The 15,947-nt window shown below is 56.2% G+C and overlaps 1 protein-coding gene across 17 annotated transcripts in view; it reads right to left on the bottom strand.

Annotated features, from left to right (window-relative positions):
- Nucleotides 1–512: 512 nt before the first annotated feature.
- The window catches only part of SYNGAP1 (synaptic Ras GTPase activating protein 1), a 30,930-nt gene continuing 15,495 nt past the window's right edge, over nt 513–15,947 (bottom strand). For 5 of the 17 annotated variants that reach the window (XM_074332789.1, XM_074332799.1, XM_074332802.1 and 2 more), the window contains 12 exons: nt 14,795–15,421; nt 14,513–14,657; nt 14,159–14,303; nt 12,453–12,689; nt 12,128–12,329; nt 11,740–11,918; nt 11,052–11,093; nt 9,628–10,702; nt 9,060–9,233; nt 7,198–7,409; nt 6,083–6,173; nt 513–2,423 (listed from right to left, as the gene is read on the bottom strand). In XM_074332789.1, the coding sequence (XP_074188890.1) occupies nt 2,277–2,423; nt 6,083–6,173; nt 7,198–7,409; nt 9,060–9,233; nt 9,628–10,702; nt 11,052–11,093; nt 11,740–11,918; nt 12,128–12,329; nt 12,453–12,689; nt 14,159–14,303; nt 14,513–14,657; nt 14,795–15,421 (3,276 nt within the window). In that variant the 3' untranslated portion in view covers nt 513–2,276. Of the gene's footprint in view, nt 2,424–3,089; nt 3,206–5,171; nt 5,252–6,082; nt 6,187–7,197; nt 7,410–9,059; nt 9,234–9,627; nt 10,703–11,051; nt 11,094–11,739; nt 11,919–12,127; nt 12,330–12,452; nt 12,690–14,158; nt 14,304–14,512; nt 14,658–14,794; nt 15,422–15,947 lie in introns of those variants that run through there. The other 12 variants (XR_012496531.1, XR_012496532.1, XR_012496535.1 and 9 more) reach the window with 12 other exon arrangements.

The raw sequence follows: 15,947 nt of genomic DNA, 5'->3' as shown, positions 1-15,947 counted from the left end.
TTTTGGAATTTGCTGCGGGCCAATTAACAATGGATTGCGGGCTGTAGTTGGCCCGCGGGCCGCAGTTTGGACACCCCTGCTTTAGGTAGTCAACCTGGAATTACCTGCAGCTCTATAATGAGGACCCTTTCTGTGCCCCTTAGGAGGGCAACCTTGCCTGCGACAATGCGTTCTTTGCTAATTCTGTTTTCCACCCCTTTCCACCTTTAAAAACCTTTCCTTTTCTGTAGCTGGGCTCAGATCCTTCCTATTCGCTAGATGGGATGCTGCCCAATTCATGAATCAGTGAATAAAGCCAATTAGATCTTTAAATTTACTCAGTCGAGTTTTGTTTTTTAACACCCCTGCTCTAAAACAGAGTAAATCTCACTGGGTGTGAGAGTGGTATTCTAGGAGCATACTATGGTATCATGCAGGGGTACGGTCTCCTAGGCTGGAAGCCCCCGCCCAAAAAAGCAGATCCGGTCACTGCTGGTCCTGGAGGCCCCAGCCTAGGAAAATAAGCATAGTGATAAAAGAACAATCTCCGTTTATTAAACATGATTTTTCTGTTTCACCACACACTCCAGAAAAAAAGGAAATGGGGCTGGGAGTGGAGAAAAAGGGACAGTGGTGGGGTGGAGAAGGCTGGGAGTGGGGCTGGGTGGGGAGGGAGAACGAGAAAACAAAATAAAACAGGTAGGAAGAGCATCTCCCTACCCTTAGGGTGGTGGGTGGGGACGGTAGCATGGGGGGGAGGGGGCCAGGAAGCTCTGTACAGAGGGGTTGCCCCCAGCCCACACACACACACCCCGGATATGTACAGTACAAACCCCAGATAATTACAACAGCCAAAGAAGAGAGGAGGAGGAAAGGGGGTCCAGGGTTGGGTATGAAGTTGGGAAAGCAAGGAAAGGGCACAGGGATAAAATTTCACATATTTACAACTTTTATATAAGTATAAATTTGGCCCCGGCTGGGTGTACGTGTATAGGGGAAGGGGACTGAAGGGGAACTGTCCATACAAAAGAAAGAAGGATGGAGTCTGCGAAGTCTCAATACCAAACGCAAGAAGGGATGAGGGGGCAAGGCTGGGTAGGGGATAGCAGTCAGGGAAGAGGGGGTGTCAAGGAGGGGTTTCTCCCCTCCCATGACCTACCCACCCCAAACCCCATCCATCCTACTTCCCCTATCCCGCCAGAGAGCTATGTACAGAGAAACACCGAAAAAATTGTGGAGCTGGCGGGAAGGAGGGAGGTGGAGGGAGATTGGGGTGGGGGGAGGATGAAAGGGTGGCCCAGCCCTGTCCTACCTCCCCCTGGGGGACAGAGTCATGGAAGGGGGCCCCCCAACACCCCTCCTCCAACACAGGTCCCCCCACCCTGGGGGAGAGAGACATGGCTTTTCCTAGAGTAAGTTCCCTCCTCCCCCTGGGAGTAGAGACCAAGAAGGGGGGGGCAGGGGGCTGCGTGTACCAGGGTAGGGCAGACCAGCTAGTCTGTCCTCCCCAACATACACACCCTCCTAAACCCTAACCCCTCACCCTAACCTCAATTCCACCCCACCCAACATACTGGGGGAGGGGGGGGCATAAGCCCCCTCACCCCGCTCTGGGACCAGCCAAGAGCAGATCAGGTGTGGGAAGAAGGGGACACAACTCCCCTTCCCCCCTTGCCGCCCCCTCCCTGCCCCGGTGGCCCCTCCACCCCATCTGGGTTCTGGGTGGGGAGGGAGGAAATTTAAGAGTGGTAGGAGGAGAAGGAGTTTGTGCGTGCTGAGCCCCCCCAGACGCTCCTGAGAAATCAAGGGGTAATAGGGCCCCCTCACCTGGGGTCCCCTCCCCATAACAAGGGGGACAGGGGAGGCCAAAATGGGGCGGTGGAGGGGAGTTAGATTGTCAGCTCTGGTTACTGCTAAAAAATCACCCTGAAGTTGAAAGTTTGGAGGTGCCACACCCCCGGGTGGGGGCTAGGGTCTGTCCCCCAGTGCTCAGGGGAACGATGAGGCAGAGGATGGGGATAGCACCCCGGAGTGAAGGGGTCTGTGTGGGGTAGGTGGTGTCCTGGGGCAAGGGTCCTTGGTGGGTTACAGGGGCAGCACCCCAACAGGAAGGAAAAAGGGGCAGCTAAGGGTGCCCACTCTCCCTCCTGGAAATGGTGCAGTGAGGGGGGAGACTGGTGCCCCCCAAGGAGGCCTTCAGGGAGCAACCCGCTGTCCCTCGGCGAAGTCCAGTCCTGTTGGTTGGTGCTGTTCAGGTGGGGTGCATGGTCAGGAAGAAGGTCTGTGATGCTGGGTGGCTAGTGGTCCGCGGTGTTTCGGAACTCGCCGTTCTCGGTGATCTGCAGCCGGGGTGGGGGGGGCGGGGCTGGGGGGGCCAGGCCGTTCCAAGGTGGGGCCAGCGTCACACGCGGGTTTGTTGGACCCAAGGGGGGAAGCTGCCTCTCCTGCAAGACACCAAAGAGGAGAGCGCGGACTTATTGAGACGCTTCGAGGGGGCCTCGGTGCCAGCCCTCTCCTAGCGGCCTCCCCCTTAGCCAGCCCGCTCTGGATGCCAGGTCCCACCCCTTCCCCCAGGACAACCCCAACCTCCCTCCTATTTTGTTTCTCACCTGCAGTAGAAGTTACATCTTCTGGGCTCAGGGAGAAGAGAATCTTACCCCTGACTCCTAACAGGGGCCTTCAACCCAGGGAGTCACACCAGGAAACCAGTTCACACCAGGAAACCTCCCTGCCCCCAGCCACCTAACCCTGTATCTTCCCCTGCCAGCCCAGCCTCCAGCCTCCTCCTCTCAGAGCTCCCTCCCGGCCCACCCCCAGTCCGAGGTGGGAACTTTGTGTTGAGGGAACAAAGGGGAGGCAGTACAGCAAAACCTCATTAATCCAAACCCCCATGGATTTGGAATTTTTTCATAATTTGAACAAAAACTGGGCTTGAGTTTTCCTTTATCTATGAAGAAAGGGTGTGCTAAGCAAATTAATGATGGAAATGTGTCTGTAGGAGGAATATTTAACCTATACCAGAAAACAGACTTTTCAGTCCTATCTATTCATTAACGCATGCTCCCTGAGGGCCTCGAGTGGAAAAGCCTTATTCAGTGAGGTTTACTTACTGTATATATTTTGAAGACATGCATTTCATTAAATAGACAGTCATTCAGTTTTGTCACTTATTCAGAGTGGCCATCTTCTCAAATATAACATTCCAAATTAGAGAGGTTTAACTGTACTGGGGGGAAAGGAAGGGGATTCAGGGCAGTGACGTGGGAAGGTACAAATACTGTGGGAGGGCTGCCTCTCTCTCACGCTAAGGGGAACCACTGGGAGCTTCTGCAGACTCAGCAGGCCTCAATCTCTACATCCCCAGGAAGCAAAAGGCTTCATTCCTCTCCACCCCCACATTCCTTTCAATCCCTCTCCCTGGGCTCCCACTTAAAGGGTGAGGGGTACCAGACCCTACTCCCACCCCTGGTCCTATTGTATCACCGGCCCCCCCCACCCCACCCCACCCCCTGCCCCAGCTCCTGGACCAACTCCTGGCTCCTGCCCTCAGGCTCCGGCTTCTGTTCCTCTGCTGGGAAAGAAAGCTATCTGTACTATACTTCTGGTTGCTCACTTGGCTTAAAATAAAGGCACAAAATTAATTCTTAAATTAATGGCTGAGTTGCAGAGGGACCAACACCTGAAAGTGGTTTTAGCAAAAGTTTCCAAATTATTTCCTGGGCCACAGGGCATTTAGGCCCAGCAACCCAGTTATGTCTGACGGTTCTCTAAGGGATACAAAAACATCCCAAGCAGAGGCTCCCAGATCAGCTCTCCTTTCCAAATCAAAGAGCTCCCCTCTGGAAAGTCCCCCAAACCGCAGCCTAAAGCAAACCTGCCTTCTTAGCTTGCTGAGTGTCTCCCAAGTTCCCACAAGTAAGCGAGAGGAAAGCACCTATCGTAGGGGATCCTGAGTATGGCGGGAGAGCAGACGAAGGAAACCTCAGATTCCCTTCCCTCTACTTGTCTGCTGGTGACAGCACACAGGCATGCCCCCTACACCCCCAAGCACCCAAATTTAGAAAGTAGATAAATTAGGGTGCCATCATTCATTTTACAAAAGAGTTCACTGCAGGAGTCCTTTAAATGGTGAGGTTCCCTGGTGCCTTTCAGCATCTGTTTACAGATCACCAACAACTCTGACAGAGAGGCTGGGCAGGCAGAGAGTTAAAATTACAGTGTGAGCCACTGCCCAGTACAGCTCAATCTCACAGAAGATAAAGCACTTCAGAAATGATGGCAGTGGCTGACCGGTTTCCATTTACTAGCTTTTTAGGTAGGACTGTGTGTCCAGCAAGGCCACTGGGTGGTGGGAGTGGGGGGTGAGTGGCATTAGCAACCCAGGGATGTGAGCTCAGACAGGAAGAATAGAGGTTATTTAACATGCTGTTCCTGGCATCTCTGCTTGGGAGTCAACCTGGCTACTGAGCCCATGATCTTATCTAGGAAGATGCCCCATCCCTTCCAGCTCCCACACCACATGGGCCAGTCCACATGCTAACACCTGTCCTGGCTCCACTCGCCCTGCCTACTGTCCTCATATCTGAACAGCGTTCTTTCCAGGCCCCCCAGAGCCTCCCTGAGTTAACTAGCCCCTCTTCGGTTAATTCCCACCCAAAGAGGCCAAATCGGAGCCCCAGATGCTTTCTACCTCACAGATGTAAGGAGGAGGAAGAGAGAGAAGCAGGTGAGAGGTGGAAGGAAGGAGAGGTAGAGAACCAAGGTTAGGGAAGGGAGATGAAAGCCCCACCTACCTGCTGCAGTCAGCACAGCCCCTCTAGCCAGGGTCCCCCAACCCATCATCACCCACCACCCCTTAACAAGCCCCAACCCCAACATCCCCACCCCCAAGGACGCTCTGGTGAAATGGGGGGTGACAGACATACACCGGAGAGGAAGAGGACCGAGAGTCAGGAGGAGGCTGGGGGTGGGTTTTGCAGGAAGGGCGTGTGCTCGGGAATGTGCTGGGCTGTCAGGGTAGATGCCTGGTGCCGGTACCCTGAACCGTCTGGGAGGCAGCAGGAAGTACTCTCTGGGCAGTGCCCTGGGAGGTGTCAGGAGGGCAGGGCCTGTGGAGGTTCTGGGGTGTGGAGGGCAGCAGTGATGGGGGAGAGGCTGTGGAGAATCGGAGGGGAGTGGGCTTCATGACCAACCTGCAGTGGTCCGGAGTCACCTCCCCCTGTGTCCTCCGCCCGTGGTCAAAGCGGAACCAGGAGAATTACCTGATGAGGAGCTGCAGGGGGAGAGAGTGGGGTCATGGGGTCAGGAGTCTTGGTGTTGGTGGTGGGGAAGCCTGGCGGTCAGAGCAGAAGGAGGAGCGTGGGGGGGAAAGAGCAGACTTTGGGGAGAACAAGGGTGAGGATGCAGGAGGGAGGTCCTAACAGCTGGCTGGTGAGAAGAGAGGGGGGCAGCAGGGAGCTAGGATGCTAGTCAGGTGTGAGGACCAGAGGGGCAGAGGCCAGAGGAAGCTGGACTTAAACACTGAAGGAAAGGGGAGCTCATTGGGTGGGAGGGTTTAAGATCTGAAGAGTCAGGAAGACTATGCAGGGGCTGCCCAGGAGTCAGGAAAAGTGGGGAGCCAAGAGAACAGACATGATGGGGACCCCAAGTCCCCAGGGCACCATCCAGAGCCTGGGGAAATGAGAACTCATACTGCCCTGTGCTCTATTCTAGCAAAATGCAGCCTCTAGCCCTCGTGGCCAAGAAGGGCTCAGGGGAAGCTGAACTCCCTGACTGACGGGCAGGCACAGAAGGGGCCAGGGTTCCAGGAACTGTGGGACCGGGGGGTGGGGTGGAGAAATCCTGTGACACAGACAGAATCAGGAAAGACAGGGTGGGAAGGCACAGGGGGTGGGGCTGACACTGCCAGGAGTGACACAGGCACAGACGATGGGATGAAGATGGGGTCACTGAGGGCTGCTGGGAGCAGCCAGCGGACAAACGGAGGACCATGGGAGAGACAGACAGCAATGGGGCTGGGGTGGCTGGTGCAGTGAGTGCACGAAGGACAGTGGGATGGATGGGGATGGGACACGGAGAAGATAAATGACATTGTAATTTCCACCTGAGCGTCGAGCAGCCTCTTCTTGGGTTCGGGGAGCGGCTCAGCCATGGTGGGGTGGTCCCGGCGCAGCTCCTCCTCCACCAGCATCAGCCTGAAGGGACGGGCTTCAGTGGGGTTAGTGGCGGGCACTAACCTGCCCTTGGAACTCCGGACCCCGGGAACCCCCACAGATCTCGGGAAAAGCCTCGGGCATCCTCCCCTGCCCTCAGAATCCCTCCTCCATGCGTTATTCACCTTCCTGTCAGGAACCCTCACATGACCTGCTAAGGACAGCTTTCTGAGCCTCGCAGACCTCTACCACCCACATACCTTGGCCCTCCAGCCTCCCATTCAGGACAGAGCCTTCTCAGATCCTGTGCGGCTGGAGGCCTGGCTTCTACGTCCCCCATTCCACCCCCACGGAGCCTAGGCCATCTCCAGTGCAGCCCCGGGGATGCCCCTCGCCCAAGGGGTCTCTACAATTACTATTATCTCAGCATCTCCACCGGTGGTAGATTCTCAAGGTGATTTCTCATAAAGGATACCCATTAGAGCAGTGGTTTACAAAAAAAGTTTCAAGTCAAGCCTTTTAATTAATCTTACTCAAAAATGCATTCAGAATGGATCAAAATAGAGCTGGCTCCAGTTGGAGGGGGGCCCGGGGTACTGCCCAGTTCTCAGGATAACTGAGTCCCCTCCTTTGGAGCCCAGGGCTCTGCAGTCCCGCTGAGAACGTGCACAGCTTTATAAGATAAGGGCATTCCTTTTCTAACAGCACACCTTGCCAAAGCTGGAGAGGAAGGGATCCCTGCCTCGGTGTGGGGTGAACATCCGGGGCTGAGCTGAAAAGAACCAATGGGGAATCCCAGCTAGGCCGGGCCCAGACACACAATAATGGTTGGCCAGTAACAGGCACATTTTCCAAGGGCTTCAAAAGGTCCTCTATGAGGAAAGGTCAGGGTTTCGTAAAGGGACATTTAATGCACTAAGCAAGAGGTTCTCCCCTTCTGGTGATGGGTGAGTGGGTGGTGCCCTAGAAGTAGGGGGTGGGCTTTCCTCAGGGGCTGGAGGGGGCACTCGCTAGTTCTCCTCCACCTCAGGCCCTCCCTTGCTGCCCTCCCCAGGCCACCCCTCACCTGCCAATGATGCTCTTGATCTGTGAGTCTTTCTCCACCTGCTGCTGCCTTAGCCTCTTCTCACTCTGCTCCAGTCGGGCCTGATACTGCATCAGGATCTTGCTGGTCTGTTCTTCCTGGGACAGCAGCCTCCGCTCATACTCTTCCAGCTTCCGGTTGGACATGTGCAGCCGCTCCTTCAGGGAGTGGATCTCCTCCTCGTACTCCTTCACCTGCCCGCCGGGCACATGACCCCGCACTGTGAGGGCCACCCTGCCCAGACGCCACCACCCAGCCTCCATCCCTGCCTGCCAAGCACAGCCACTGCTGGGGGAGGGCCATTCCCAAGGTTGCCCCCACCCCTTCCCTGCCTGTTGATCATACATACACACCCACTGTTCCAAGGCCCTTCCATGGACCTGAGGCTCCCTCAAAATGGAGGAAGTCCAGACTCCCACGCCCTGAGAGGTATATATATATATACCTGTCCTCACATGTGAACCTGGACACATGAAGACCCACACAGGAACCTAGATAGACTCACAGACACATCTTGAATGACTGTACCCAGAAATTAAAGCTAACGTGCCTCCTCAGCCCCAAGCCAGGCCACAAATCATATGGAGACCAGGAAGGAGACACTGGCTAGGGAGAGGAAAGGCTCCATCCTGGGGACAGGGATCTGGGCTTCAGGTGAGTCCAGGCTCAGAATCTACGAATACCTCTGTTGAGAATCACCCTGGACTTCTGGGGCTGGAAGGCTCAGAAAAGTCATTTCATCTGCCCTACTGGCTCTGAAGTCTGGAGTCTGCTGTCCAATACAGCAGCCGCTTGCTACATGTGGCTATTTAAAATTTCAGTAGAACTAAGAGTTCAGTTCCCCAGTTGTACCAGCCACATGTGACCAATGGCTACCATATTGGACAGGGGAGCTCACAGAACATCCCATCATGCAGACACTTCTACTGGACAGTACTAGTCTAGAGCCTTTTCAACAAAGATTCCTCATCTGAACCGTAAAACAGAAAAATGATGTGAGACTATCTTCTCGTTCTCCGAAGAGGGCACACACATAACCAACCCCATGCTACAGGCAAAGCAGAGATGTTACTTCATTGCCCACAATGGCTAACTCAGGGCATTAGGGCTTAATTCTCTCATGGAACTTTCTGGACCAAGTCCATCTAAATCAGTCCCAACATTTTCCTATGCTTAAAGACCACTTCCCCCCAAGAAATCTCTCTCTGCTCCCCAAGGTGGAGCCATGCATTGGCTACATTTACTCTAATTCTGCAGCTGCCCTCTCCTGCAGGGTCCTTAGAGCAGTGGCTTCCTCAAGGAGCACTCTGTTATCTGTGCACCCAGAGCTCCTGCTGTCCTTCGCTCTGAGGTGAGTCTGGATGGTCTTTCCACACAGGGTCCGATACGCACCACTTTCCACACCAGCCCTGTCACCTATGCCCATGCGGCAGTGACCAGGCAAACCAAATACCGCCTGTAGTACAACTGCAACCCCTCTGCCCCCGGCCAATTTATCAGCTCACACTGCCAGTAAAGTAACTTTCCTTTTCCTGAGCAGTCACAGGAGCCAGGGTTTCTGTTCTCCCTGGGGAAGGACATGGAGCTAAGCCTAATATAGAACGTGTTTTTCCCCAGTCTATGATGTGTATCACCCGCAAAACAGAACTAGAATTGGATTTTCAGTGGACTGATTGTATGTGGTTTGCCCTAATAGACTGAAGGCTTCCCAAGGGACGGGATCAGGTCTGTGTCTCTTCTTCCCATCGTAACTTCCTAACTCGATGTTGCCCTCAGCAATGACAAGAGGCCTCCCCTGTGGGAAAAGGAAGGACAGGGGCTTAGGGCTGGTCGGGCCGGCGTACCCTGTCCAGCCGGCTCTCATCCATCGATTTAGAGTATTCCTTGAGCTTGTACTCTTCCCGCTCGATGTGGGCACTCTCGATGTCAGCCGACAAGTGAGGCATATTGGAGACCCAGGCCACCGTCCGCTCGGAGGCTGGCATGGTGGGGTTCAGTGTGGATGGCGTCTGAGAATGCTGGGACAGGGCAAGGTGGGAGCAAATAGAGAGGAGAAAGGTGGGAGAGGGCAGGGTGCACTTAGAGCGAGAGCACTGCCAAGACATGAGTCCCAATCCTGTCCCCTGCTCTAGCTCTGATCACCCTGGGAATGCTGTGCACTTAAGTATTTGTTATGTCTCCCTTCTGAACGGGAGCTCCGTCCGTGAGGACAGTGATTACTGTTTGTTGTTTACTGCCAAATCCACGGCGCCTAGAGCAGCACATGGCACAGAGCAGGCGCTCTACACGTATTTGCTTAATGAATGAAGGGAGGTGAGAAAATCGGAACTTCAGACCACAAACTCTACTCTACCCCCACCTCCCCAACCCATTTCCTTCTTCCCGCCCTCCCTTCCTCCCACCCTTACCTACCTGCTTGGTGATGGAGGGCTTGAGCCCCCCACCCCCTCCGCCACCACTGCCCCCGCTGCCCCCAATGCTGCCCTCCTTGCTGAGACTCTGTTGCCGTGGACGGGCAGGGCCGTAACTTGGCTCCGGCGACTGCAATAAATTCCCACTGGATGGCCGGGGTTTCTGGGCAGCGCTGACTGTCAACTGCTGAGACTTGCCCCTCTGCAACGGAGGCGGCTGGCCCCCGCCACCCCCGCCACTGCCTCCTCCACCGCTCCCACCTCCAGGCCCTGAGGGGGCAGGCCTCTGGGGACCAATGGTGATCTGGGGAGGGGACAGCATATGCTGCAGGTTGTCCTGGAGTGAGAGCTGCCGACGGGTGAAGTCAGTACCAGAAGGTCCAAACTCATCACTGTAGCTGTGGCTGTGAAGGATGGAAGCGGCGGGGGGCTTGGGGACCCCTGAGGAGAGGTCCTCACTCTTGCTGTAGCCATGGAATGGGGCAAAGGTGTCCCCTGGAGGCTCTCCACCTCGGTGGTGGTGATGGTGGTGATGGTGGTGATGGGAAGAGGGTGGGCCATGGCCAGCACCCCCTCCATGGCCCCCTGGGGGGCCTGGCCCATCAGCAGCCATGTGGAAGAGAGGGTTCTGGAAGGAGAGGGGGATGCGCAGTTGCTGGGCAGGGACACCGTCCGTGGTGACACCCATCTGGCTCAGGCGCATGCCAGCGGCCGTGATGGACGAGCCACTGCCCTGGGAGAGGCGTCCAGCCGGTGCCGGCCGCAGCCCCAAGGCCGCTGTCAGGGAGGCCTGGCTGGAGTGCAGCAGGTCCCCGACCGCCGCCAGGTTGGACACGCTGCTGCTGTTGAGGCGGCCGCCGGGCCCCTCGCCCTGCAGATCCAGCATGGAGACGCTCTTGTTGACACTCAGCATCTTCTGCTCCGGCTCGGTGATGTCTGAGCTGCTCGTGCAGTATGCTGGCGAGGAACGGGCCAGGGGCGGCCGGCTTACATAGAACAGGTCTTTCCCCCCACCAGGGGGTGGTGGAGGTGGCTTTTCCTTGGTTGGGGAGGGGAGGCGAGCCATGTCCATAGAGCTGTTGGAAGGGAAGGGGGCACAAAATGGGAGGTAAGGCCAAAGCTACTGGCAATCGAGCCTGCTGTGGTCTGGTAGGCTGAGGTGAAAAGTGGGACCTGCAGGGCAGGCAGGAAGGATGGGAGGGGATATGTGGGAAAAGGAGAGGACAAGGCCCCTTCAGGAAGGGAGGGACCTACAGGAGGGGAGATGGGGGCAGCAAGATGAGGGATGAGGGGCAAGTCCGGGCAGATATGGAGGAGATGAGGGTGCATGGAGGAGAAGAGAGGAGGAAGGTGAAGGCCACTGGAGTGGGAGACGGGGAGCAGACAGGAGAGGAGAGGAGGGCGGGGGAGGGGAGAGCCCCTCACCTGTTGAGGCCTCGCGCCATGAAGGACTGAAGGTCGATGGAGCTGGAGAGAGATGGAAAGAGGGGCAAGCACAGACAGAGAGAAGGAGAGAGTGGGCAAAAGGCATGGCCGAGTGGAAGGAGAGGTGCGAATGGCAGAATGGGTGTGGCACCATGGAGGGAGAGACAGGCAGAGGAACAAGCAGGGTGTCATCAAAACAATGTGCAGTCACCCATCGGAATGGCTGCAGCGGCCGTGGAGGCCCCTTTGGGTCCAGGTGTTACTTCTCTAGTGCTGGGTCATGGCGGGGTCTGCAGGGTTCTGGTGGGGCTGGGGCGGTGCTTATTTTACAACTGATACAGAGATATTTGAAGGTCTGGGCACCCCCTAACTGACCCAACATGTACGGGCTGCACCTCAGCTCTGGGACGGGCATGGGAGAGCTGGCAGCGGGACCCCCTCAGCTTACAAGCTGGAGCTGGAGGGGCCTCTGCACTTTGCTGGAGCTCCATGTTTCTCGCTATCTGGTCTTAGAGGGCTCTCAGCGTACCCACTGACTGTACCTGTCTCCTTACCGTTTTCTCTGACAACCTGCTGCTTTTTCCTCTCTTTCAAGCCCTACAGAGGTGCACGTGGAGCCCAGTGAAGTGTACCGGAAACAGAGAAGCAGGGGTCCTGGGGCCCAGGTGTGGGGTGCCCAGGTGCTCACCTGTTGAGGTCCCGCATCATGTAGCCCTGCATCTCGGCCGATGGGCCCCGCAGCACCACAGGCTGAGGCCGGGGCCGCTCACTCTGGCGGCTTGGCTGCCTTTGGATGTTGGGGTTCCTCAGAGCTGTGCTGATGTCGTTGAGGAGCCGTGGCAGCGGGCCCAGCTTCAGGAGGGCTTCCTGGAAGGGTGAGGCCGTTACCGGGGGCTAAGTGCCTGGCTCTGCGAGGGCCTCAGGGGGTGTGGAAGGTGTCAGCTGGGGGAGTGGCAATGACATGTCTGGGAACAGGGCAGGGAGAAAACTCTGTGGGGGGAGTGGTCTCTCAGGCCACAGTAGCCTCCAGAAACATTGGAAATACCTGGGGACGGGGTGCAGGGGTGTTTACTGACCTTGCTGAGCTGGGGCAGCACCTCCCAGAGCAGGGCGTGCAGTGTGGAGAGCTCTCGGCCCAAGTCGATGTAACCCTCAAAGCTACTGCTGTTGGTCAGCGTGTCCAGGTTGGAAATCTCGTACAGGAACTGCTGCATAGAACCCCACTCCAGCTCCAGAAACTCATTCATGAATCCTAGAAAGTCCTCCTTTGAGGTAAACCTGGCCAAGGCATCCGGAAGGTACAAGTCACACACCACAAGGCCTCACACCACCCGTCTCAGAGTCTCCGGGAACTCAGAGACCCCAGTGCCCACCTCCAACCCCGCCTGAGCCGTCCCTCACTTGGAAAAGTTGGCCAGGTTCTGGATGACCTTGGCAATGAGGGTGAGAGTTCGTGAGGTCTGCTCATCTGGGTATTCCTGCATGAGCCCAAAGAGACTGGGCGACATAATGGCTGGGCAGAGGAAGCGCAGGAAGAGCGAGGCGCTGATCAGCCTGTCAGCGATGTCCTCCCGACCCCGCTCTGCGCAGCGCAGCCGCCAGGATGCAAACACCTCCTTCAGCTCCCTCGGGAACACGCTGAGGGGAAGGGGTGGGGAGACAGAGAGAGAGAGAAAGAAAGAGAGAGACCGGGACTGAGACCCAGAGACCCTCAGCTTCCAGGGAACATGCTGAGGGGGGTGGCAGGAGGTGAGGGTGTGGAAACAGGTGAGAGAGACAGGCAGGGAGGGACTGCAGAAGGGAGACGGGGGGCTGCTGGGAGCAGAGGGCTATGGCAGAGTGAACAGATTAGGGGGAGAGAATTGGAGGGAGAGAGAAGGGGAGGGGAGAGAGACACACGGGAGAGACAGAGGGGTGTGTGAGAGAGACAAGGAGAGGAGAAGAAAAACAGACACCAGGGAGAGACAGAGATGGGAAGAAATGGAGGGTCACTTGAGGTACAGGGAGCTCGGACCCCCCAACTCTTCTGGATTCCAGGGAAATGGGAATGGAGGTGCCCCAGGCATGATCCCCACTCCCTGGAATGGCTAAGAGCTCATTCTCCTCATCTCCTGCTCCACTCTAATACCCATTGAGACCTTAAATTCTGAGTCCCGTAAAGCAACACCCCCACACCTCCAACTGGCTCCTCCTCCTGACTGCTAGGATTCAGTCAGTGGGGCCACAGGCCTCCCACACACCAGGCTCACGGCCTCCAGTCATCCTTGACTCTCCACAGACACGCCCCCTCCTTTCCAGTCAGCTGACAACTGTGCTGATCCTCTCCTCAGAGGGTTCTCAGGAAACCCTTCTCTTTTCTTGCCACCATTCTGATTCAGGATCTGATTTCCATGCTTGACCTTTTAACAGTAGCCCCCAACTAGCCTGGACTTCTCCCTACACCAGTCACTCCCCACCCCTACTCTACCTAAGAATTATCCTCCCAGTCATGACACTTCTTGGCACCAGAACTGGTTAATGGCATACCATGACCCACCAATGAACTCAAACTCCTTAACCTGCTGGCTGACACCTTCTGGAGTCTAATTCTAATGCCCGTCCAGACACCTCTCCCACCAGCCTCCATTATGAGCTGTGTGCTCTGTTAAACCTGTCCTAACTGCTGGACTCTGAAAGCTCCTGGCCCTTCTCCCATAGTCTTCTTCTGAAATGTCTTCTTTCCCCACCATATTCAAATACCTGAACCTGACCCAGTTTTCAAAGGCCAGCCCAGGGGCACCTCCTCTACGAAGCCTTCCCTGCTTTATCTCAATCAAAGCTCTGCTTTCTCTGACCTCATGTTACATGGGAAGACCCTCACTTGGCACTTAACACGTCCTACAACTATTCTGTGGCTTTTTTGTATCTAATTTGTTCCTCCTCATGCTGGTGGAGGCCCTCTGAGGGCAGGGGCCACGCCTCACTCCTCTGCCCGCTTAGACGGCACCCAGCACAACACTTCGCCCATAACTGGTCCTCAGTCCTCTTTGAGGATGGACAGATGGATGAACAGATGAACACACGACTCCCCCGACCCCGGCCCCCCAACCCAGCGTTCCCAGTCTCACCAATGGGAGTTGACCACCTTGCACAGGGCCAACTCACAGCACATCCGCAGGTTGGCCTGGTGCTCGGCCAGACTGGATGCCGTGCACTTGATGGGGTCCACCTCGCAGTTCTCCTCCGACTCATACAGAGCACGGATGAATTCCCCTGGGGGGAAGCACAGTGGGGGTGGTCACGCTCTCCAAGGGCAGGGATGGGGCTGCGGGGTTGGGGTATCTCATAGGCTGGCGTCCAAACACTCTGGCCTTGGAAGCATGAAGCCTGAGGAAGGGTAGACTTGGGTCTGGAGTAGCCAGGTTTGGGGCTGGGATGGATGTGGTAGGTTTGGGATGAAGAGACGGGGGGTTGGGCCATACCAATGGCATCCTTGAGGTATTTCTGACCAATCAGTCTCATGTACTCTTCTATGGCTTTAGTGGCGAGCGTGTTCTCGCGGAATATCAGATGCTCCCGTTCCATGAACCGGTCCACCTCAGACATGGCCATGTCTGAAAGGAAGTCCTGGGGCCGGGAAAAGCCAAGGGTCAGCCTCTGTACAATCCAAGCTCATGAAGACAGAAGTGCCCTCTCTGCACTGCCCACTCCCCTGAAGCAGTGCCCACTCCCCGGTCACCTCTTCCTGAAGGCGTGGCACTCACCTTGGCCTTGCCTGTACTCTGCAGGATGTGAACCAATGCACTGGCAACCTCCTCCTTGCCCTTGACATTCAGGGCGGGCTCTAGCACTGCACACAGCATCCGATAATGGTTGGTGACATACTCTGCAAACTCTTTATACAGCTCCATGGGCAGGATGCTCATTGTCTGGTAACGTGCTTTCAGCCGTACGGCCGGGCAGCCGCCTTTGCCCTTCCCTCCTGAGCCGCCCCCAGAACCCCCTCCCCCTCCGGAGCCCCCCATGCCCCCCGAACCCCCACTGCCTGTCGGCAGGGTTACGGGGTACCACTGCTCTGTGAAGTGGCGCCCAGCCAAGGTGGCCACGGGCACAGTCACCAGGCCCACATAGCCCGCCTTGTCCTTCTTGCGCTTTTTGTCTGAGTCACGGTACAGATGCAGCCGCAGGGCACGGACAGCCGGCAGGTTGTTAAACTCAAAGTGCTCGCCCCAGAAGACGGTGTCCCCTGAGGCCGAGCGGGGCTTGGAGGTGGTGCGTGCATACAGCATGTCGTCCAGGCAGAGCTCACAGTAGTAGCGCTTCTTGGGGGGCAGCTCCCGGGCCTCTATGATCCACAGCTTCAACACGTTGTCCACCCGGCGGCTGTTGTCCTGGCAGGGTGCAGTGGGCACAGCAGATATAGGGGAAGGGACAGAGACACCAAGGGAGGAGATCAGTGAGACAGTGAGACAGAGTCTGTGAGACAGCAGTCATAAAACTGAGAAATTCACGTCTGCTCGGAACCTGTGAATGTGACCTGATTTGGAAATGGGGTCCTTGCAGCTATAATCATATTGAGAAGCGGTGATATAGGATTAGAGGGGGCCGTATATCCCACGACTGGAGAGGGAGATTTGGAGACCAGAGACACACTGAGGGAAGGTGGCCGTGTGAAGACGGTGGCAGAAACTGGACAGATGCAGCTCAAGCCAAGGAATGCCAAAGACTGCCAGCAACCACCCGCAGCTAGAACGGGGCAAGGAAGGATTCTTCCTACAGCTTCAGAGGGAGCAAGGCCCTGCCAACACCTTGATTTTGGATTTTTAGTCTCCTGAACTGGGAGAGAATAAAGTTCTATTGTTCTAAGCAGCCCAGTTTGTGGTAATTTGTTACAGCAGCCCTAAGAAACTAATACAG

The sequence above is a fragment of the Rhinolophus sinicus genome, linkage group LG05 (assembly GCF_036562045.2).
Source record: "Rhinolophus sinicus isolate RSC01 linkage group LG05, ASM3656204v1, whole genome shotgun sequence".
Taxonomy (NCBI): domain Eukaryota; kingdom Metazoa; phylum Chordata; class Mammalia; order Chiroptera; family Rhinolophidae; genus Rhinolophus; species Rhinolophus sinicus.
The sequence above is the reverse complement of the archived record's forward strand: the minus strand, read 5'-3'. Positions and strand labels throughout refer to the sequence as shown.